The sequence below is a fragment of the Strigops habroptila genome, chromosome 7 (genome assembly GCF_004027225.2).
Source record: "Strigops habroptila isolate Jane chromosome 7, bStrHab1.2.pri, whole genome shotgun sequence".
NCBI lineage: Eukaryota > Metazoa > Chordata > Aves > Psittaciformes > Psittacidae > Strigops > Strigops habroptila.
The window spans coordinates 6281736-6304840 of record NC_044283.2 but is presented as its reverse complement, the minus strand read 5'-3'; the positions used below and the strand labels follow the sequence as shown (position 1 = coordinate 6304840).

At 47.7% G+C, this 23105-nt stretch overlaps 2 protein-coding genes across 4 annotated transcripts; one reads left to right on the top strand and one right to left on the bottom strand.

Moving 5' to 3' along the window:
• Nucleotides 1-515: 515 nt before the first annotated feature.
• Nucleotides 516-20447, bottom strand: IMMT (inner membrane mitochondrial protein). Of its 3 annotated transcripts, none has more exons than XM_030493072.1 (15): nucleotides 20298-20444; nucleotides 14223-14299; nucleotides 13027-13216; nucleotides 11135-11255; nucleotides 10374-10454; nucleotides 9196-9297; nucleotides 8023-8159; nucleotides 6771-6874; nucleotides 5858-5993; nucleotides 5313-5442; nucleotides 5031-5045; nucleotides 3200-3423; nucleotides 2210-2341; nucleotides 1775-1904; nucleotides 516-1478 (listed from the first exon to the last, which is right to left on the bottom strand). In XM_030493072.1, exons 1-15 carry the CDS (start codon nucleotides 20340-20342, stop codon nucleotides 871-873), a joined length of 2232 nt encoding a protein of 743 aa, XP_030348932.1. In that variant the 5' UTR covers nucleotides 20343-20444; the 3' UTR covers nucleotides 516-870. The 3 variants fall into 3 exon arrangements, with proteins under 3 accessions (XP_030348932.1, XP_030348933.1, XP_030348934.1); XM_030493073.1 differs by having other exon boundaries at nucleotides 525-1478; nucleotides 10374-10451; nucleotides 20298-20438; XM_030493074.1 differs by lacking the exon at nucleotides 5031-5045 and having other exon boundaries at nucleotides 525-1478; nucleotides 20298-20447.
• Nucleotides 20335-22539, top strand: MRPL35 (mitochondrial ribosomal protein L35). Its single transcript, XM_030493080.1, has 4 exons — nucleotides 20335-20541; nucleotides 20657-20813; nucleotides 21549-21693; nucleotides 22204-22539. The coding sequence occupies exons 1-4, from the start codon at nucleotides 20529-20531 to the stop codon at nucleotides 22390-22392; spliced, it is 504 nt and encodes a 167-aa protein (XP_030348940.1). The 5' UTR covers nucleotides 20335-20528; the 3' UTR covers nucleotides 22393-22539.
• The last annotated feature ends 566 nt before the right edge of the window (nucleotides 22540-23105 follow it).

The window sequence follows — 23105 nt, the reverse complement described above, 5'->3', positions numbered from 1 at the left end:
CCTAAACCTATACTCATACATGGATTTCTTACAGCTGTACAAATGAATGGCCACATCACTCAGATCAATAAATACTTGTTCCTTTCCAATGAGCAAAATAGAGGTAAGTTTTAACTTCTCCAGGCCACGGAGGAATGCTGCTCTTCATAGAATCACAGATGGCTTGGGTGGAAGGGAGCTTAAAGCTCATCCAGCTCCAACCCCCTGCCACAGGCAGGGACACCTTCCACTAGAGCAGGTTGCTCCAAGCCCCTGTGTCCAACCTGGCCTTGAACACTGCCAGGGATGGGGCAGCCACAGCTTCTCTGGGCACCCTGTGCCAGCGCCTCAGCACCCTCACAGGGAAGTTTCTTCCTAACATCCAGTCTGACTCTCCCCTCTGTCAGTTTAAAGCCATTCCCCTTGTCCTGTCCCTACAAGCCCTTGTCCAAAGCCCCTCTCCAGGTTTCTTCTAGGCCCCTTTTAGGCACTGGAAGACTGTATCTGACATTGACACAGGAGACTGAACAGCAGGAGAAAGTCGCTGAAGTCTGGTTTTATTGAGCTGACAAAGTGGCAGATTGTTAATGGCAGGTTACAAACATGATTTTGGTTGACCACAAGCCTGCTTGGTAAGATGGGGGAGAAACAAAACTCTTACACCAATTGTAGAGAAGCTTCCTGAAGCTGGTTGTCAGGATAACTCCAAACGGAGGAAAAATACAACAGGTTGTGAAGTTAAATACAGTGCAAGGAAACAAACCTGTACCCGTGCCTTGATTTCACACCTCCAGCCCCTGCCAGCAGCTTGCTTTGCAACCCTTAGGAGACGATGGCATTTCCTCCCAGCACCTTCCATCACTGAACCACCTCCAACGCCACAATCCTGCCTCACTGCACTTGAGTTGTTCCCAGCCCCACGGCGCTGGCGTACGCTGTCAAGAGCTCCACGATCTGTTTTGTTTCCAGGGTCATGCGAGCCTCGGTGAGCCAGTCGTGGGCCACCCTCCTGGACTCCCCTTTCAACTGGTTGACAAACTTGGCTGCCAGCTCCAGGTCTCCGTGTTCGATGCAGTAGGAAGCGTAAGACAGTAACTTGAAGGTGTCGAGGTCGTCGGCGCTGAGCTCTGCGGGCGGCTTCAGCTGCTGAGGGTGAAACACAAGCAGGGACTGCAGGTAGGACAGGAAGTACTGGTACAAGCTGTTTCTGGTCTCATCGATCATAGCCACCCGCTTGGCCAGTTTTTGGACCGTGTAGAAGCGCGCTCTCAGGGCCTCCTCGCTGTAGACCCCCCGTGTCAGGGACTCCTGCGGGAGAGCCGCTGTTAAGGCTTCGGTGAAGGCGTTGTCAGCACAACTGGCTTTGATGGCCTTCACTGCACTCTCCAGGGGTTCCGTGGGACTGTCCCCAGAGGCTGTTTTCATGCAGTATTTGAGTGCTTCCACAGAAAGCCACAGCTGATGGGCTTTCCTGGCTTCCTCCTCTGCCACTGCGTGACCTGCAACGTAAGGCAAGAAGGGGATGCTCAGTGGGGTGCACACACATGGGAAGTTCTGAATGTCAGCAGCAAAAGACACCCTCTAAACACTCTGCTTTGACAAGCAGCCACCCCTTCAGCAGTTGATTTTAAATCTGCTCCATAATTCAGGATCAGAGCAAGACAACAGCTTTCTGGACTCGCTCAGCAGTGGGGCAAACCCAAGACCACAAGCTACATGGCCAAGCCGGGGTTTAGGCACCCAGGTTTGGGTAACACAACTTTAGTGCTTAAAGAAAGGTGATTTCAGTGCTCACTCTCGACTGCTTGCTCAATTCCCTTCAGCCTGGCGAAGGCAGTGTTGATATCCATGGTGAAGTTGTCGAGCTGCTCCTGATTAAGGCGTCTGAACTGTATTTCTTGTTCACTGAGTTTCTCTGCTAAGTTCTGAAACAGAGTGAGACACATAGATCAGAAACAGCCACTTAGTTATACAGGCACCTTATTTTTAAGGTATGTTTCCATGTATCTCTTGTCCTCGCTAGGGACAATGCATATAGTAAATATAAGAGACCAGTGAAAAGCCTTATGAGGGTGAATTTAATAGTTACTGCACTTGGAACTATCAAAAGTTTCTCATCTGTAGTAAAAGCTTTAAAGACCTTGTCAAACGTCCCTCTCCAGCTTTCACGTAGGCCCTTTTAGGTATATAAGGAATATCCCCCGGATTTCCTTGGGGACTTCTCCCTTACCTGCTCAAATTCCACCTTTAGATCCTGCTCCTGGATCCTAAGAACGTCCCTGATGTGGTCGGTGTGGGCAGCCGCCTGCCGCCGGAGCTGCGTCCGCATTTCACCCTCCATCACCTCACGCACTTCCTCAATCTGTGCACACAAGAGGTGGTTGTTACACTGCTACTTTTGAACTGCTTGTCCCAGGTTGTGGTTCTATCCCATATCTATGATTATCCAGGGGGTATTTTATAGAAGTGGCATTGACAGAGCCCATGTTTCACCTTAAAAAGCTGCTGAGGTGCAGTTCTATAGCTGAACCTTTTCCTGTTCAAGATCAGCTTCACAATCCACTCATGGCAGTAACTGGTGATACTCGCCAGGCACTTAGAGCAGTTTACCCAAAGAAAGGTTTACTTCTTGTGTCTGTATTTATCCCAGACTGGTTTGGGTTGGAAGGAACCTTAAAGCTCATCCAGCTCCAACCCCCTGCCACGGGCAGGGATGCCTTCCACTAGAGCAGGTTGCTCCAAGCCCCTGTGTCCAACCTGGCCTTGAACACTGCCAGGGATGGGGCAGCCACAGCTTCTCTGGGCACCCTGTGCCAGCGCCTCAGCACCCTCACAGGGAAGAACTTCTGCCTCAGAGCTCATCTCAATCTCCTCTGTCAGTTTAAACCCATTCCCCTTGTCCTATCCTCACATACCCTTGTCAAAAGTCCATCTCCATCCTTTTTGCAGGCCCCCTTTAGGCACTGGAAGCTGCTCTAAGGTCTTCCTGGAGCCTTTTCTTCTCCAGGCTGAACAAGCCCAGCTCACTCTCTTTTACCATTCTAACTTCACAGAAGTCTCCTTGCTCAACCTCTCCTTTCCATGCTTAGCTTGGGGGCCAACCCATCTAAACTCTCCCATCACTCAGAACATCCCAGCTGCTCTTTCCATGCGCTCCCTCTGGCTCTTGACATCCTTTTCAAGCCAGAGGCTCAACCACGCACATTACACACCACTTTACCTTCTTCTCCTGTTCCAATTCAATCTCGCTTTTGTGATGCTCCAGTGCTTTGGCCACAGCTGCCTCAAATGCTTTTTTATCTTCAAGTTTCTGCTTCTCCAGGGCCAGCTCGATGTGCTGCTGCTCCCGCACCCGCTGCTCTGCCAGCTGCTTGTTCAGCTGGTCGATGCGGCGATGGGCATGTGCAATGAGCGAGTTCAAGTCGTCTGTTGATAACTGGTCAGCTGAAGGACACACAGGGCGTTAGGAAGGTCTGAAGGGAAGCGGCTGCGATGGTGCTTTGCCCACCTCCCCCCTCGAGCACTCTGAGGCTCCACGTGGTTGGTCAGTGAGGATGTTTTATGGGGAGTCTCTGAGCGCTTCAAGCCCTTGACTTGTGCTAATGCCCACCCAGCACCGCTCTGAACCCACCTACGGGGAAGGGCTTTCTATCTAGGAGGGAAATCCCAGACTGGTTTGGGTTGGAAGGGACCTTAAAGCTCATCCAGCTCCAACCACCTGCCACGGGCAGGGACACCTTCCACTAGAGCAGGTTGCTCCAAGCCCCTGTGTCCAACCTGGCCTTGAACACTGCCAGGGATGGGGCAGCCACAGCTTCTCTGGGCACCCTGTGCCAGCGCCTCAGCACCCTCACAGGGAAGAGCTTCTGCCTCAGAGCTCATCTCAATCTCCCCTCTGGCAGGTTAAAGCCATTCCCCTTGGCCTGTCCCTACAGGCCCTTGTCCAAAGCCTCTCTCCAGCTTTCTTGTATCTCCTTCAGGCACTGGAGCTGCTCTAAGGTCTCTCTGAAGCCTTCTCTTCTCCAGGCTGAACAAGCCCAGCTCTCTCAGCCTGTGTCCCTAACATTGAGCACTGATAGCTCCAGCTTGGTCCAATCTTAAGAGAGATTCGATTCTGAAAACACTGAATTCATTGTGAGATACAGCCAGAATTACATTTTCTCTTCAAGAGTCCTCCAGACCAGCAATTCCCAGTCACATTTCTTACCCCAATCTGTGCCTTCCAGGTTTGGCTACTCAAAGAGCTGTGGGTGTCACAACCACACTGTGGCTATTAAGAAGTTTGCTATTTTGCTGCTGGGAGAGGAAGAGGACACAGGCTACACCTGCAGCACCTCATGACCTGAGACTTGGTGACCTGAGAATGGTCCAGGCTCTGTAAAATGCTGCAGCTCACTTTGCTCTGGCTGCCAGGCCATGGTTTTCCATACAGGACTGTTCAGGAACGTCTTCCTGCAGGGTCTGAAGCACGTGAAATTCCACAGTTGGAATTTCTTCATCCTGCTGCTGAGTGCTGGGGAAAGGACTGGCCCAGGAGGGCTCAGCACAGCGGTGCTCAGCAGGGAAGCTGAGCAGCAGCACCAAGCTCAGTGCCAACCTACACTGTTACAACAGGGGTTTACTGCACTCCGGGTTTAAATTACATTTCTTTGATTAAAAGAATATAAATAATAACGAAGCTCAGAATCACAGAGTTAATCAGCATTTCTAAAACCAGTTGTGACGATGAAATCTGGAGAATCAAGCCAACTTCAAACTGAACTCATCTGGGTTTGGTGGCCAGGCTCAGAGCAGCCCAAGCACCGAGATGTTGTGGCAGGGCTGGCAAGAGCTGCAGTATCCAGCCCCTGTCCCATGAGGACTGCTGGAGGTGGGCATCCTTCAGCACAAACACCACCACGATATCAACCAGGACTGGTCATCAAAGTGTCTGTTTCACACTGGAATCTCAGCAGCACAGACTGGCTTAAATGTAAAGTCATGTATCACACAAACATGAAAAGGGACAAAGAGAAGAGTTGATGTGCACAAGACAGAACAAGTTAACTCACCTAAGTCAGTTATCTCTGCAACAGAAAGAGGAGAGGGTGGAAAAGTTAATGCCCATTCACTACAACAAGTCAGTCATGCAGAAGTAAAAGAGGAAACTAAGAGCTTACCATCTACAGTGACTTAAACAGGAGCTTAAGTCTTTAGAAATTCAGGAAGAACAGTGTAAAAGTCTCTATTACAGGCCAAAACATCCCCACCACTAAAATCCCCTTTGGAAACCCACAGATTGATGTTTAACCAAAGCAAACATGCACAAAGTACTGGTGCCATCAGAGACTTACTTAGCCCCTTCCAGCCAGGCTTGACGTCGGGGGTGATGCTGTCAAGCTCTCGCTGAAACTCTTCTCTAGCTGTAGTCACAAGCTCATGATACTGAGCTACAATCTTGGCCTCAGATTGTGCTGCCTGAACCTGTAACAAACCCAAATGAGAGGGGTTTAGTGTTGAAAAGGGAGGATACAGAATTGAAAGCCAGGCCCTGAGTTAGTGGGTAATACCATTTACCCACCAAGCCATTAGCACACATTGCTCCTGCTCCTCCCTAACCTCACACTAAATTCCTCTTGGAATCAAACAGGAAGAATTACAAGTTGCCCACAGAAAGGACTGACTCCAACCAAACTGCCTGGAGACATTTTCAGGACAGAGTTCAAGATCTCACGAAGATCTTGTCATGGCTGATTACAGGTAGAACAATCAGCTCTAAACCAACATATAGCTAAAAAAGGATGGAATTTACTTGAAAGATATTTAACCTACCCCAGAGGATTTGGGGATGGGAGCTCTGCACAAGCTGCCAGGCAGTGACAGTCCATGGAAGCATTACCTTTTTCACCACATTGTCCAAGTCAACTATCATATGACGAAGGTTTTCTTCTGCAGAGGTAATGTGAGATTTGGCTCCTGCAATCTGAGACTTCTTGGCATCCTCGATTACACCTTTCATCTTCTCTAACTCCTCTCTGAAAAGAGAAGCAGCTGCTAATGAGAACGTGTACAGGTCTTACGGCATAACCCCAGAAAAAGGCTTACTTCATGCTGTCTGTATTCATCACAGAGTGATTGGGGTTGGAAGGGAGCTTAAAGCTCATCCAGCTCCAACCACCTGCCACAGGCAGGGACACCTTCCACTAGAGCAGGTTGCTCCAAGCCCCTGTGTCCAACCTGGCCTTGAACACTGCCAGGGATGGGGCAGCCACAGCTTCTCTGGGCACCCTGTGCCAGCGCCTCAGCACCCTCACAGGGAACAGCTTCTATCTTATATCTAACCTAAATCTATTTAGGTTTAAAGCCATTCCCCCTTGTCTTATCACTACAGGCCCTTACAATAGGTTTAATATTGACAAAATTATCCAAGAATACTACTAAAAGGATTGTGGATTATTTTTAATCTTATTTCAATTTACCACCACAAGTACTAAGGAGATAAACAAGTTCTTATAAAAGAATAGGGCTGTTTCAGACTCCTGGGTACAGTGAGGACTGTGCACAGGCACACAAGATAATGGTACAACAATCAGAGAAAGGAGGGGTGACAAAGGAAAATAATCAGACGTACACACTGCAAATTGAAATATTCATTAGTGTATGGAACCTGGTTTTGATTTGGCACGAACAACGTCAGTTTAATACAAACACCAGTGATGGCATCCTTTCTAGAAACTCATCTGGTGCCCGCCAGCCCTCATGTGGACAACACCATCTCACCACTCACTGTGAACTTTGAAACCAGCACTCACTTGGCTTTCAGAAGGGCATCAGCAGCTTCATCCACAGCTCTCCTCCGATCCTTCAGAGCTTCCTCCAGCGTGCGCCACTGAGAGGACTTCTTCTCCCCAGCATCCTAAGCAGCAGATTCCAAATCAGGGTCATTGCACTCATTAGATAAGAGAGTTACCAAAAAAATCAGTGTCTGTAGAGATTCATAGAGCCATAGAATGGTTTGGGTTGGAAAGGATCTTAAGATCACCTAGTTCCAACCCCCTGCCATGGGCAGGGACGCCTCACACTAGACCATGTTGCCCAAGGCTCTGTCCAACCTGGCCTTGCTTCACACATCATTGCTACATATTCCACCTCTTGCTACAGATTTCACTCAACCTGAGCGACATCCTTGTGTTTTACCAACAGCACAGCTGGAAGCTTTAGGAATTATTTTCCTCTTCCAGTGTTTCAGTTTGGGTTTGTTTGATTCTTCATGTGTTTTTCCACCTGAGCGACAGCCATTTGTACATGCAGAAGAGTTTGTGAGGATCACTATGGTACCACAACGCTTTGGGGGGGAAATACCTACACGTATTAATGTGCTGTAATACCTAAACATAGCTTTTAAGATTAATACTTAAAGCATCATAATACTTTTAAGTTGCTCAATGTTAAAATAAGCTTAATGCTTAAGCTTAAAAGCAAACTCTTAAGACACTCTTATTAACTACTACATTAAATCTTGATTGTGTGTTTAGTTGCCCATATGCTCCTGCTCATTGATTAACAACTAAATGATATCCTCTGCTCCAGACCTGAATAGGCAGCAGCAGTTCCTACAAGTATCAACTTTGTTCCAGCATTAGCACACCAGAGCCACAAGTGGCATCACTCCTACAACCTCCACTGAGTTCCAGGCAAGAAACAAACAACCCAGCAAGATTTTGGTAACTGGAAGCTGTCCATTAACAGAATGGACAACACGATACCCTGACTGTATCTGGGTAAAAAAGGAGCTTGGGAATTAAAATACAACGTGAAGATTATCAGTGTATTAACTTGAACTTTTCTTCTTGCAAAAGGGAAATAAAGGAGGTGTAGGGGGGAAATAATTCAAAAGCAAATCCACCTCGTTTCACAAGTGGAAAGATCAGTTAAAACAGTGATAACAGTGAAGACAAAAGCTTCCAACTTCAGTTTTAGTTGTGAGATTAAAGGTTGTTTGGGGTTTTTTTTCAGTGTGTTCAGAAAAAGAAGAAGAATATTGTCCCCCTTTGTCCAGTTTACCTCAGAATTGTCCATGGCCTCCTTCAGTATCTGTGAATGGGCATTCACTGCTTGCACAGCAGACTCCTGGGCAGTAATGGCCTGAAGGGTTACACGAGCTGTGGCGCTAAGGGCTCCTTCAAGAGTTGCTGCAAGGGCTGGAAAAACATGAGTTAAGTCAATTAAAGTATAAAGAAAAGAGTTTTATAATCAGTGAAATGGCACCTTACACCCTCTGTGTCTCCTTATGTTATTTTCTATGACCCAAAAGAGTCAGTTTGGGAACTACACTGCAGCCTACAGAAGAAGAAAGGTCACCAAAACACACTTCTGATTTAGAGAGGCAGCTTTAAGGTACAAATCTGCACTTTACAGCAATAAAATTCCTCAGTGGAAGACCTTTACCATGTTTTTGCATGGGGGTGCATTTAATCCAAGAGGTGTATCCCACCACACAGAGAGAGGCTGAGCCTAAAGAAGAGAAGCTGAAGGAGTATCCTAGGTAATGCCTTCCACATTGAAAGGGGTGTTACAGAAGAGACTGAACCAGACTTCTCAGAGATGCCCAGAGAAATGGAGAGAGGCAACAGATCCAAGTGCCAGCAAGAGAAATTAACTGGATGTATCAAGTTTTCCATCTCAAGAAGTGCTGGCAAAGCTGCTCAGGGAGGCGGAACAATCTCTATCCTTGGAGAGCTCCAAGCCTCCAGGGAGAAGGCTTTGAGCAACTTCCCTGTGGAAGGATCATTATTTATACCTTTAAAGGGTGCTCAAGCACTGGGAGAGGCTTCTTAGAGAGAAGACAGGCCCCAAGCCTGTCAGTGTTTAAGAGGCTTTTGGACAATGCCCTTGATAACATGCTTGAACCTGGTCAAACCCTGAAGTGGTCAGGGAGTTGGACTTGATGATCATTGTAGATCCCTTCCAACTGAAATAGTCTATTCTATTCTAACGTGTCCCAACTCTCCATGCAGGGAGATGGACTAGAGGCCTTGGAGATCCATTGCAACCCAGTTTTCCACCACTCTTTGACTATCAGTTACTCCTTAGTGAGCAGAAGCAGCTTCAACACCACTCACTCTGCCAACCCAACAGAGGGACAACAACAACAAAGAGGTGTTCAGGCAGCTTAGAACTCTAAAGCCAAGAGAGTCCCACAATTCTTCTGTCATGTACAACACACAGAGGACTTACCTGATATCTTCTCTTGCTCCTCTTTGTCTTGCTGGGCAAGCCGGGCTGCAACTTCTTCTGGTGACCGTTCTTTTATAGCAGGGAGACCTTCAGGTACTTTACCTACTCAGAAGTGAAAAAGAGTTGAGCTGTTTAAGTGGAGGGTCCAAGTTAGTCCCTAGATTACTTGTAGGGAAGTAACTTTCTTTTCCACACTGATTTTTATCACCAGTGCCACTTTATAAACCTGACTTCTGCACGAAGCCATGCTGAAACTATCTATCTCAAGCACTTTTATATCCATAATTAAAGATGTGATAAATCACATCTTCTTAAAATTAAAGATGGTAGCATAGATACCTCACATGCATCTGTAGATTTCATGTTGTCCAGATACAAAAATACACATGATTCAATGGCGAAAGGCAAAGCAAGAAGTGAAAAACACTTATGGAGCCAAGTTTAATTTTGAAGATAGTATCTTAGGGGGTTTTTAGCTCTCCTTTGGCATGCTCAGAGAGCCCAGCTAAAATAACAAAATATTAGTGAGCAGGTTATGGTGAATCACAATTCTATTCTATTCCTTAGCCTAAAGCTATTTAAGAGTGAGCATTCACTTAAGTAATTCTCTCAAGACCAACAGCAAGTCTGTATCTGAACTGAGGAGACAGCCCAGACCTCTCAGACTCAGGCTGCAACAAAAACCATCAGGTTACCTTCTAATAATGCTGGTGCTAACTCTGAAGAATGTATTTACTTATTGCTGCCACACTTGTTACGAGATGTGTTCAGACATAAAGAAATTAATATAACCTCATCTCAAAGAGACTATGATATAAAAGCCAGTGTTTCTTGTTGAGTTAAGCAACGAATGCAGTTGCTTCTTGGCCCTGGGCAGACATGCTTTTCTGAAGAGCAATCAGGAAGCCACAAAGAGCACAGGCAAACTGGACTGTGCAAGTTCCAGTTCAGCATAAAGGCTTCCCTCTTGTGTTCACACCTATACCTGTCCCAAGTATCACTCTCAGCTGCTTAGTACGCTAAAAATCTATCAACAGATGATGGAAGTTTCCTGCTGCAAAAGGCACAAAGAATCCTGCCTTTAAAAACTGACAAATACCAAGAGAGGAGTAAGAGTTTATGCACTTGAAGCTACAGGATTTAGGGGTTTTCCATCATGTTCATATGATCTTTTTCACCTTCTTCAGTCTGTATCCCCGGAGCTGGCACCGACATGGCTACCCCTGTTGCAGAGATGATCTGTGCTGCAGCCTTGCCCGCTGTTAAACACAGTTACAGAACAAAACCACCCAGTAAATGTGTGTTAGAATGTTAAGAACAGGGATATAAGACTTCATTTTTTTTTTCCTCTGTAAAAACATTCTTTTGGACACTGATATTAGTATTTCCAGAAAAGAGAACTTCCTGGAGAAACAGCAACCAGGTATTACTTACACATACATACACAGACACACATGAGAAATGTAAAATGTGTCAAAACTGCTCCTCTCTAAACCAATCCCATTTGATCTGGCTTTACAGGAGCTCAGTCATTATCCAAAATAAAGCTTCTTTTGATCATCTTAAAGGTCTTTTCCAACCCACTTGATTCTATGAGTCTAGTGCTTTCAAGAAGCAGAGTAGGTAAATGGCCTCAGAGTCCAGCACCCAAAGTGATTGTCCTGCTGAGTCCCATATCTAAAGTGTGCATATAGTCAATGTTTATCTTACATTCCAAAGATTCTATAAAGTAAATTAAGAAACAAAATAATAGAAAAAGAAATCTAAAGCCATTTTAGGCAAATTTTCTTATGACTTAAAAGAAAATAACATTAACTCTCAGAAACGAGAGCATACTCATCATCAACCATTCCAAAGGACTATTTTAACCTACCCTAGCATGTATGACACAGATCATTAGCTCTTTTGCTTCTCTCTACATGATACTATATAACTTTACCTTCTTTTTCCTCTGAAGGAGCAGCAACCTCTGTTTTGCTGATGTTGGATTTGCTAGCGGGCTGCTTAGATTCTTTCATTACTTCTGCTACAGATGAGATCTTCAGTGGACCTTGCTGTATCTTGAAAAATCAAAACCAAGAGCTCTCATCAGTTTTCCAAGCTGCTTCTGTGTCACTGGTTCCATTAGAATGGGAAAGAACATTTCCATGTCCAGATGACTGTAGCATAAATCTAAACTCCAAGGTACACATGAAAATAGTAGCAAGGCCATGTAATTTCTTGCCTTAATTTAGAAGGAATCTTTACAACTTCCGCCTCTGCAAAACTGAAGGCACAGTAGTGGTGCAGACTCTATAAATATTTATTAAGGTATGAATAAAAAGCAGATAATTTCATGCCTCAAATGTTCCAAACACCTCTGAGTCTGTTGAGCACTAAAAATAACACAGAAACTATAAAAATCACACACACGAAGGCCTGAAACTAGTCCAGAAAGCAGATTTAAATGATTTAGTCCACCTAAATGTATCTTCAACTAATTCAGTTGACACTTCTCCTCTTCATTTCAAACCTCTGCAGCATTTATTGTCAAAACAAGTGAGGCTGTCAGTCTTCCCTACCCAGCTTCAGTTCTTCAGGTGAGTGCCCCAACACGTTGCCCCTCAACTGTGAAGCTTTGCCCCCCAACACTTATAGCAGTCACCCCTCCCATCCTGCCCAGTTTCTAGGCAATTCCTTCTGAAGCTGAGTGGAAAAGAAATTGTTTTAAAGACACACGACTGCATGGCTAAAGATATGTTTTAAAGAAAGAACAAACATGATGACTTGGTCTGGGTATGACTGAATGATGCCACAGGCACCATATGGGGTCGACAGGCATGGAAGGAATCAGATTTGCATGAGTTCACTGATTCCCCATTGAAAGGATTCAGATGCTCGTGTTCAGGGCAGACAAACACTTACTCAAGCACACAGTATTGTGAGGTTTTATGATATTAATCCTTTAATATCCATTACTCAAAGCCACAAGGTATAAAGAAAAGCATTTGAGTTAAAGCCATGACTGGGCAGGTGATGACTTTGGCAGCCAACAAAATTTGCTAGTGCCTGGGAGGCATAAAGAGCTTGGGTGAGCACAAGTGTGGCTAAACAAGAAGAGAGGCAGTTCTGGTTAACTGATCTTCTCCTCTTCATTAAAAACAGCTTTCCTAAATTCCAATTAAAAAAAAATATTGGGTTTCTTGAAGCTCAAGTGGCTTCTGAAAGCTCAGGACAACCACGGCCAGAGCAGCTCTTCAGCATTCTTGGATAACTGAGAAGCGTTTGCTTTCAGATGCAGCAACAGAGAAACTTCCAGATTCAATTTCCAGAAGGCAGGATCAGGTTTTCCTTTCTGCAGGATGGTGCCACTAAGATTTCAAAGGATGATGATTACATGGCTCTGCACCACTCAAATCTTTATTCATTCCACCATGTTTTCAGTCCTCTTGAAAGCAAGTTCAGCTCAGAATAAGAGTTTGCTAATCCTGCTACATCACTAATCACACTGATCCTCTAGGAAAACAGCTGAATTCCAGCACATCACCTACCCCCTCTCTGCCCATTTTATTTCTAAGCAGAGCAGCTATTCAGGTAGGATCCTATTAGATTATTTTACTGTAAATAACAGTTTTCAACCCACAGACCACAAGGACAAAGTGATAATGGGCAACGCATAAGCATCACTGTTATGCAGCACAAAGTGGTACCTCGATTCCTACTTAAACCTTAATTTAAGCATTTTTTAAACCTCTTAAATCTCAGAGAATGAATCAGAATTTGAATGTTTTTAAATGTTCTCTTTAAAACTAAAAGGAAAATGAAGTGTGGGGGTGAAGGGGAAACACTTACTGGTTTCTTTGGCAGTGGCGTGCTGTAGGGTGCAGGACCAAGTGCCATCTCGAAGAGTTTATCTGAGTAGGGAATGGCCTTCTCGACGCTCTCCCGGAATTGGGAATCATAGCTGGCGTACAGGACGGTCCCCCCCACCCCTCCACCCACAAACAGGATACCAGCACCAATGATTTTACCTACAGAAACACTGAGGGGGGGAAAAAGAGTCAAAGTTATCGACTGTATTAGTGAGAGTTATGTAAATTGTATTATATGACAAACATCAATCAGTTTGTGACACTTTAGTGGGGACAATCACTCTGCTCCAGAAGCTTGCCAATAAACCCAGCACCCACTTTAAGTCACTTTCAGCACCAGCAAATCGCTACTGGTTCATGACAAACCCAAAGGTAGGATGGCAACTCACAACCTTCCTTGTAACTATTGATCATCTGGATGAGCTTCATTTAAATCTGACTGAATCAAACAAGGAACACAGAAAACCATGACAGGAACAGTTATTTAGCAAAACAACAGTCCCACTGCTACCTATTTGCTCTCATGTGAAACTAAGGAGCAGATTCCCTCTTGGTCAACGCAACAGAAGAACCAATTCATGGGATCACAGAATTCTTTGGGTTGGAAGGGACCTTCAAAGGTCATGAAGTCCAACCCCCCTGCAATGAGCAGGAACATCTTCAACTAGATCAGGTTGCCCAGAACCACATCCAGCCTGGCCTTGAATGTCTCCAGGGATGGGGCATCCACCACCTCTCTGGGCAACCTGTGCCAGTGTTTTACCACTCTCATTGTAAAGAATTTCTTGTTCACATCCAGCCTGAATCTCCCTTCTCTTAGTCTAAAACCATCACCCCTTGTCCTGTCACAACAGGCCCTGCTGAAAAGTCTTTCCCCATCTTTCTCATAAGCCCCTTTTACGAACTGAAAGGCCACAATAAAGTCTCCCCTTAAGGAGCCTTCTCTTCTCCAGGCTGAACAACCCCATCTCTCTCAGACGTTCCTCGTAGGAGAGATGCTCCATCCCTCTGATGATGGCCTCCTCTGGCCCCTCTCCAACAGGTCTCTATCCTTCCTGCACCAAGGACTCCAGATCTGCACACAGTGCTCCAAGTGGGGTCTCACCAGAGCAGAGTAAAGGGGCAGAATCACCTCCCTTGACCTCCACATTCCACCCTCCAAACCCCCCCACGTACCCAGACTCTCCCGAGGAGGTGGCATATCCACGGCACAGCCGTAATGGACGGAGTGACGCTCTCCGGCACCGGCTATTCTGCAAGGGAGGGGAGGAGACAAGAGTTAAGCAATGAGCACATTTAGACACCTCTGCACCTCAGCAGTATCCCACCAGTTTGCTCCGTGGCCACATCTTGCACACCCTCCAAGAGAAAGCACCAGCTGGCACCAGAGCAGTGATGTTGGACTCTTGTTTTCCCTAAATGAAGCAGAGAGCTCTTGCATAGAACGGTTTGGGTTGGAAAGGACCTTAAGATCATCCAGTTCCAACCCCCTGCCATGGGCAGAGACACCTCACACTAGACCATGTCACCCAAGGCTCTGTCCAACCTGGCCTTGAACACTGCCAGGGATGGAGCATTCACCATTTTGGGCAACCCATTCCAGTGCCTCACCATCCTCACTGTAAAGAACTTCTTCCTTATATCTAACCTGAACTTCCCCTGTTAAGTTTGAACCATCACCCCTTGTCCTATCACTCCAGCCCCTGATGAAGAGCCCCTCTCCAGCATCCTTGTAGCCCCCTTCAGACGCTGGAAGCTGCTCTGAGGTCTCCAATCCTATGAGGTCTGCAATGGTTTCACATGCAGCTTGTAGGTTAAGGGCTTTGTAAGAAGTAACGAGGCATTTTGAAACACAAGGAGGAGAAACAAACCCTGCCCCAGCTTATTTCTGCATTGCTTTTGCCTGTTTACATTCCCTACCTCCAGCCTGGGCAGTACAACTGGGTTAGTTCAGCTTCTCTTTGACAACCTCAAGACAACCCCAGCAGCTCGGCTGTGAGCAGTGCAGAGACAACAAGAGCTGTTTTAATACTTAAAACTATTAAAAACTCTATTTAATACTTCAAACTATTTTCATTTCTGAGGACACACAAGTTCTCCTTGAGCTTCCAAACCGAGACCTCCCCTTTGAAAGAATCCACCACGCACTTTCCATAGAGACATCAGATTAGAACATAAATTATTATATGAAGAGTGATATTTCATTATATTCTACTTAACAAAACCCACGTTACCCCAGATTTTTATCTTCTTTATGTCTCAGCTGAAAACTCAGATGTACCAGAAAGACTGGTTAAGCTACTCTAGCCTAGGGAAGGAAGAACACCATCCCCTGGCAGGTGTTATTTTCCCCACGCATGAATTGCTAAGAGAGAAATCAGGACTCATGGAAAAATCACTCTAAAGGCACAAAAAGAACTCTTCCCGTGCTTAAAATATTTTGGCCAACTAGGAAGTTTTCCTTTAAATAACAGGAAAACTGGGAGATGCTTCACTACGACATAACCCCCGAAAGATGTTTCTGTACTTCCTTTTGCACATGGCAATAAGTAACAAGGACAAATCTTGTGGTTTAGGTCCCAGCCCTGTCCAACAGCACAGCAGGAAAGGCATGAACACTGAATTCTTATTTTTTCCAGAAAGGCAGCCAAAACATGTTTAATTACTAACAGGAGCATGGGTACAGCAACAGGAAACGTGCTCCTCTGCCCCCTGAGACCTCCTCCAGCACTGCCTGTGCTCTGGGGCTGATTTTCTGTGTTACCATGGATAGAACAGGCAACAAAATCAGGAATATATTCTATAATGGCTTTGATTATTAGACTTGATTGCCCCAGAAGCACACACTGAGGCTTCACTCGTCCTTCCAAGGGGAACTTCACTGATAAAAGCCTCTGAAATCATCTTGTAATCGACTGCTGGCCACGCTCCTGCCTCTCCATAGCTCCCTACCACACCATGACACACAGGATGAGCAAAACACTTCAGCATTATGCGTACAGCTCAACCCAATAAAATGAGAAGGGAAAAACAACATTTCAGTCCCTTCCAACACCTTGGGTTTAAGTCATTTTGCCTGATGCTCACCTGGACATAAGCCATTGCTCCCAAGCCCCTCACACCAGGCTCTCCAGAGGTTATCCTACAGCAAGAAGGGGCTTAAGGCAACTCATTCCCACATCCTTGCCTGGGCTGGATTTGCCTTCTAGGTGGATCCTGGAGGCTGCCACAACCATAACCTTGGTGCCTGGGCCAGTTGTCCCATTTGCACGTTGGCTAAAGCCCTACTCACACTTGGTGATGGCAGATAACACCCTACCCAGTTAGTTCTCCAACCATCAGCAAACACATCTGTTCCTGCATTGGGAACAGGCTGTGCTTAGGGAGCAAGGGGGGCAGAGGGGAAAACAGGCTTCTCATAGTTCAGAAGGGTTTTTTTGGTGGGATTATTGGTTTTAGTCCAGGTGCTTTATGGACCAGATGTTCTTTGAGGTCCATCCCAAGCTGGGCTGTTTATGATGAGCCAAACCCTCATTTTCATTTATTGTTCATCAAATTGAGAGGAACCAAAACTCAGGAGCTCAGACTGTGATGTTGGACTCTCTCACTAGTATACACGTAGCAATGGCAATGAGAACTAAACCTAAAATCCAACAACTCTTTCTCTCAAGATGCTGCAACAAGCAGAGGTTCCTGCAGGGAACCTGTTCCCGGCCAGGGACACAACCACCAAAAGTCTTGAGGTATCAATGTTTTATGAACAGAAGCTCAAGTCTGATTTCCCTCCATCACATCCAAATACATTACTACCTCCAAAAATCACTGACTTTCTAAAAGTTCTTCTTTTTTAAAGCAGTGTTTTCTCTTTTGGCCATCATAATAATATTGCTTATATTTGCTGTATCACTGTAATTTGGAAACTTATAGGTAGCTTGAACCATTTCCAGGAGTTTGTCAGGTTTTAAAGCCCTGTTATTTATTTGCAATAATAAATTACAAAGGATTTGGAAGAAAGAGGTGGCAGAAGCTTTGCTATGCCCTGTGAAAGGCAGAAATAACCCCTTGCTATTCTGCAGAAAAGAAGGCAGAGCAAACCCTTTGGGTAAGGCACCACGCAGACAGCAGGAATCCCCAGCACAAGGGCACTGCAGGGCAGCTGATGCCTTTTCTTCCTCCTCTTCCAGCAGGTCTATGTGCTGTTTGTTTCACCTAATTCCTTAACTGCTTATTATTTTACATTCACTGTCTACTATCATATCACCATGAGAATCACTTTGCAGGGCACATTATACCTTCACTCTGGCTAATATTCAGAGTCCCCCAGTGAACCCAGCATTTGAGGTTGTTGCTTATACTTCATATGTAATTTCAAATCATAGAATGGTTTGGGTTGAAGGGACCTTAAAGCTCATCCAGTCCCAACCCCTGCCACGGGCAGGGACACCTTCCACTAGAGCAGGTTGCTCCAAGCCCCTGTGTCCAACCTGGCCTTGAACACTGCCAGGGATGGGGCAGCCACAGCTTCTCTGGGCACCCTGTGCCAGCGCCTCAGCACCCTCACAGGGAAGAGCTTCTGCCCAAGAGCTCATCTCAATCTCCCCTCTGGCAGGTTAAAACCATTACCCTTGTCCTGTCCCTACAGGCCCTTGTCCAAAGCCCCTCTCCAGGTTTCTTGTAGCCCCTTCAGGCACTGGAGCTGCTCTGAGGTCTCTCCTTAAGGAGCCTTCTCTTCTCCAGGCTGCCCCAGCCCAGCTCTCTCAGCCTGGCTCCAGAGCAGAGCTGCTCCAGCCTCCTGAGCATCTTCAAATACCCAGACACGGGACACGCCACCCTCTGCATCCATTCAGTCCCAGCTAAACCTCTCCCAATCACCAGGCTCCAGAACCTGCACAGAATGAAGCCTGCAAGGCTCGTGCTGTTTTCTGCAACATGGGATTTGTGTACTTAAACAGAAAGAGGAAACCAGAAACCTCAGAGGAAGTTCATCTTCATTATGACAGAGATTAGGTGGAACAAGGGTATCTGACCACAGAACTCAAATTAATCTCTCATCATTCAAGATTTCGGTGGATATCACACCTTTCACAAAAAGCCTTCTGTTCCTTTTCAAAGAAAACCACAGAGATATTTCAAATAAGGGAAGAAGAGTCTCTGAGCCATCCTTGCATAAGTTTGCAGCCAAGGCCAGGTTGGACACAGGGGCTTGGAGCAACCTGCTCTAGTGGAAGGTGTCCCTGCCCATGGCAGGGGGTTGGAACTGGATGAGCTTTAAGGTCCCTTCCAACACAAACCATTCTATGAGTCTATGAATAAAAAGAAGCAAAACGTATAAAAACCCTGTTTCATTGCATGACTACTTTTGTTTTCCAAGCTAAATCTCTGTTGTATTTGGTCTCATCAGGAAATATAAGTAGGGATAAAGTGAGAAAAAAATAGTGATTTTTTTTCAAGGAAACAATCAGCAAGGATACAGACACCAAACTCCACAGAGTGCTGTGGTTTCTCTGCCTGCACAGTTCTTCCACACGACATTTATAGACCAAAGACACACTTCCAACCTGCAAAGCACAACACTGGCTTTTCCAGTGCTGTGCAGTCATTCCAGACACATCCTTCTACAGCCTGAACACAGGCACATAGCCCCAAGTGATAAACATCTGTGAAAGCCTGTTTTCTGTCTTCCCAGCTCCCAGCTAAAACTTTCCACAGGCCTGCAAACCCAGAGCCTTATTTTGGTGGGCATCAGATGACCTGGACCAGAGAACGCTGCTGCCTTATAAAGCAGCAGAGGAAGCACCAGCGGCTGCGCTGGAAGAAGGTGGAAGCTTTATGGCAGTTACCTGTCAGCTACCGAGTCAGTGGGTGCTGAACACACAGCTGAACTGCATCAATAAAGAGTAACAAACACTGGAATACAGAGAACAAGATAAAAGCGATCTTATCAGATTATTTTTAATTAATATTAAGCAGACACCTGAAATACAAATTGGGGCATTTGCAGAGGAGCCGCCCTCACCTATAAACTTGTAGGTACTTAAAGCTGGCCAACTGACCCTGAGCACAGAGCTGTGGCTCTGCATAACATGTGGCTGCTGAAACAGGAAAGACGCCAGCTGCTTCTCTTATGGAGCCAGGCTGAGAGAGCTGGGCTGGGGCAGCCTGGAGAAGAGAAGGCTCCTGAAGGGGAGACCTTAGAGCAGCCCCAGTGCCTAAAGGGGCTACGAGAAACCTGAAGAGGGGCTTTGGACAAGGGCCTGTAGGGACAGGACAAGGGGAATGGCTTTAACCTGCCAGAGGGGAGATTGAGATGAGCTCTTAGGCAGAAGCTCTTCCCTGTGAGGGTGCTCAGGCGCTGGCACAAGGTGCCCAGAGAAGCTGTGGCTGCCCCATCCCTGGCAGTGTTCAAGGCCAGGTTGGACACAGGGGCTTGGAGCAACCTGCTCTAGTGGAAAGTGTCCCTGCCCGTGGCAGGGGGTTGGAACTGGAGGAGCTTTAAGGTCCCTTCAACCCAAACCAGTCTCGGAGATTCTGTGACTGCTTCACAAGGGCTCCCTCCTGCACTATCACCCCCGCCCCTGCAGGCGGCCGCCACCCGTCACCCTCAGCACCCACGACCGGACCCACCCGGGTCAAACCGGGGCAGGGCTGCGAGGGGCCGGGCGCCGCAGGCGCAACGGAGGCCGCGGCGGGAACGCAAGGTCACGTCCTTCCCGCCCGCCGCCGAGCGGGCCCGGCCGTCCCGACACCCAGGAGCCGGCCGGCTGAGTGCCGCCGCCCAGCCCCGCCGCTCCTCCGGGCTGCGGCCGCTGCTCTCCGGCGCTACCGAGCCCCGCGCCGGCGGGATCGGCGGCACCAGGCCCGGCCCCGGCCGCCCCGGAGCCCGCACCCCCGGCCCGCCTCCTACCCCGCAGGGCCGCAGCCGGTAGGAGGCCAGCAGCGGACTACCAGGACCGGCATGCCTTGCGGGCGGTGCGCCCCTCCGCCCCGCGCACTTCAGCCGCAAGGCACGCTGGGACTCGTAGTACACCTGGCTTACCGCCACCAAGCCTCCACCCTTCCAGGCAGCCTATTAGCTGTCGCGGCAGCCCCTCAACGCCGAGGAGCCAATCAGAGCCCGCGTGTGCGGAGTCATTCAGAGCACACCAAGCCGCGATTAGAGGACGTGCCTCATGTTCCCCCCGAGGCTGCCAGGCCCGGCCTGGCCGTTCCCCGTGAGGCGAGTAGCCAGTCCTCCCCGCGCGGAGGGCTCACCTGCGCGGCCACGGCGACGCCCGCTCGGTGACACGCCCGCAGCATGGCCTCGGAGCCGGCGGCGGCGGCCGGGCCGGGGCGGGCAGCAGGAAGACGCTGAGCGCGGTGACAGGCAGCACCGCGACGCTTCCTGTGCGGGGAGGGCGTAGCCGCGCTTAACGGAGAGCGACGTGCGGCTCTTCCAATCAGAGCGGAGGGAGTGTGCAAACGTCACGGCGGTAGCGGGAGGACATGGCGGTGGCGGGTGGGTGTCCGCGGTGGCTGAAGGGAGGCGGGTGGCCATGTTGGGTCGGGGGCACCGCGGAATGGCGGCGCCGCGGGTTGCGGGGTGTCCGCTGAGGGTGTGCGGCTCTCCGCAGGGATCCTGGGCCGATGGGCACCCCTGGCCGCCCGCTGCGCCGGGCTCGCCGCACGCTGCCTCACGCAGGTGCCGGCGCCGGCGGCCGCCCCGCTGTGGAAGCCGCGGGTGCTGTGGGGGAACGTCCCCGGCGGAGGCGCCGCGCCGGTGCTGAGCAGGTACGGGCTGCGCGGGGTCGCGGAGGAGCGGGCTTTGGAGGGGGCTTGTGGTAAGCGCTGTGTCTGATCGAGGTCTCCCGCTTCTGCTGAGTGCTTGAGGCGGGATGTCGAATGGAATAGGCTTTGCAGGCACAGGCTTTGCAAAGAGCCCTGTTGTAACCGGCTCTGGTTCTTTCGCTGGTTATTCATAGGATCACAGAATCGTTTGGGTTGGAAATGACCTTAAAATCATCCAGTTCCACCCCCTGCCATGGGCAGGGACTCCTCACACTAGACCATGTCACCCAAGGCTCTGTCCAACCTGGCCTTGAACACTGCCAGGGATGGAGCATTTACCACTTCTTTGGGCAGCCTGTGCCAGTGCCTCACCACCCTCACAGTAAAGAACTTCTTCCTTATGTCTAACCTGGACTTCCCCTGATTAATTCCCCCTCAATGTCAGTAGCAGCTGAATGTCTGCTCTTGAGTGTTTCACCACTTCCAGTAGATGAAAAAAGCTTTTCAGCATGAAATAAGAACTTAAAGGTTAATTTTGAAGTGAGTTAAGCACCACAGCGCTCATCCGCCCTCACTCCTTCAGTTCTGTCCTTCATGTTAAATGAGCTCTTGTGAACCTTCAGACAAGCCACAGCCACTTCTGTATCCTCACTGCACAAAAGAGACAGCGACTGCATTTGGAAAAAGTTGTTTCATTCCTGTTTTATGCTTTTTCCCCTCTTCTGGGGTTTTTTTTAGTGTCACATCTCTACTTCCAAGTATCCTGCATCAGCCAGCGAGGACTGTCACCTACTATAGTTTACACAATGGAAAGAGGAAGACGGTGAAAGCTGTTGTTGCTCGGTTTCTCCGGCTGCACAATGGCCTTTGGGTTAGGAGGCAGGTAAGGCTTTGTAATATAAGTGTGTTCTTTGTACAAGGGCATGGTGTGATGGGGCACAGGGAATGGCTTTAAATTGATAGAGGGGAGATTGAGATGAGCTCTTAGGCAGAAGCTCTTCCCTGTGAGGGTGCTGAGGCGCTGGCACAGGGTGCCCAGAGAAGCTGTGGCTGCCCCATCCCTGGCAGTGTTCAAGGCCAGGTTGGACACAGGGGCTTGGAGCAACCTGCTCTAGTGGAAGGTGTCCCTGCCCGTGGCAGGGATTGGAACTGGATGAGCTTTAAGCTCCCTTCCAACCCAAACCAGTCTGGGATTCTATCTTTATTGACAGTCAGTGGGCTAATTGTTTCCCTTCCATTAGAGGGCAGTAGTTAATATGCAAGTTTCAAAAAGCTCTGTAGAGACACTCCCACCTTTCCAAAAGAGGGGAATTTCCCTGGTTTCCTTATCCATACATCTGTGTGTGTGTATTTGCAGCAACTGAAAACTCTTGTGTGTGTTTTCTTCTGCCAGGCTGGTTATAAGAAGAGACTGTGGAAGAAGTCAGCTTCCCAGAAGAAGCGTTTGAGAGAGTTCATGTTGTGCACTAGAACCCAGTGTAAACTCCTCGATAAAATGACCACTTCCTTCTGGAAAAGAAGGAATTGGTATGTGGATGATCCCTACCAGAAGTATCACGACCGCACGGATCTTCGTGTGTAGGAATCTGGGATTCACTTTTGCATCTCTCTAGGAAAGAGGTGGTGATACCTGTGGTGTGGTCTTAATTTTTGACATATGCATGTCACCTCATCAGAATTGTGGCTGTCAGTGCCCAAAATAAAGGAATATTCAAGACTTCTCTTCCAATGCAATTTGTGTTTTACTTGGCAGATGTCAAGCTGGTCTCCTGCATGTTCTGATGGCTGTTGGTCTCCTGTGGTTGTGTGTAACATGGGTGAATACAGTCTAAACAGCACTAAAAGTGAATAAAGCAACATATTTATCTTAAAGTTTTTAAGAGAAACATGTTTAAATAACCCCAGGGTATATTTTGCTGTGTCCATACTTATTGGTAGCTTGCTGAATGGAGTCTCCTTAGGGAAGAGGAAAAAGAGCGGGGTCCAGCTCAGTACTGTTGTCTCTCATGGTATCAGATAAGCTGGTGCCAGGTCTGTGCTAGACAGCACAGCAAAAACTTGATGTGGTGGCTACGTGCAGTTTTAGTCACTGATTAAAAATGCATTAGCCACCAAATTTCATTACAGGACTGACCCTTTGTATCTTTTGTTGGGTTTGGAGTAGGATAATAAACACTTTGGGTCCTATGCTGTATCCTCAAGCAGTCAGTGCTGAGTTTCTTCTTTCTTTAAGGTGAATTACACCTCACAGTGTGTGTATCTCTATGGAACACCACCAAGCATTTACTACAGGGT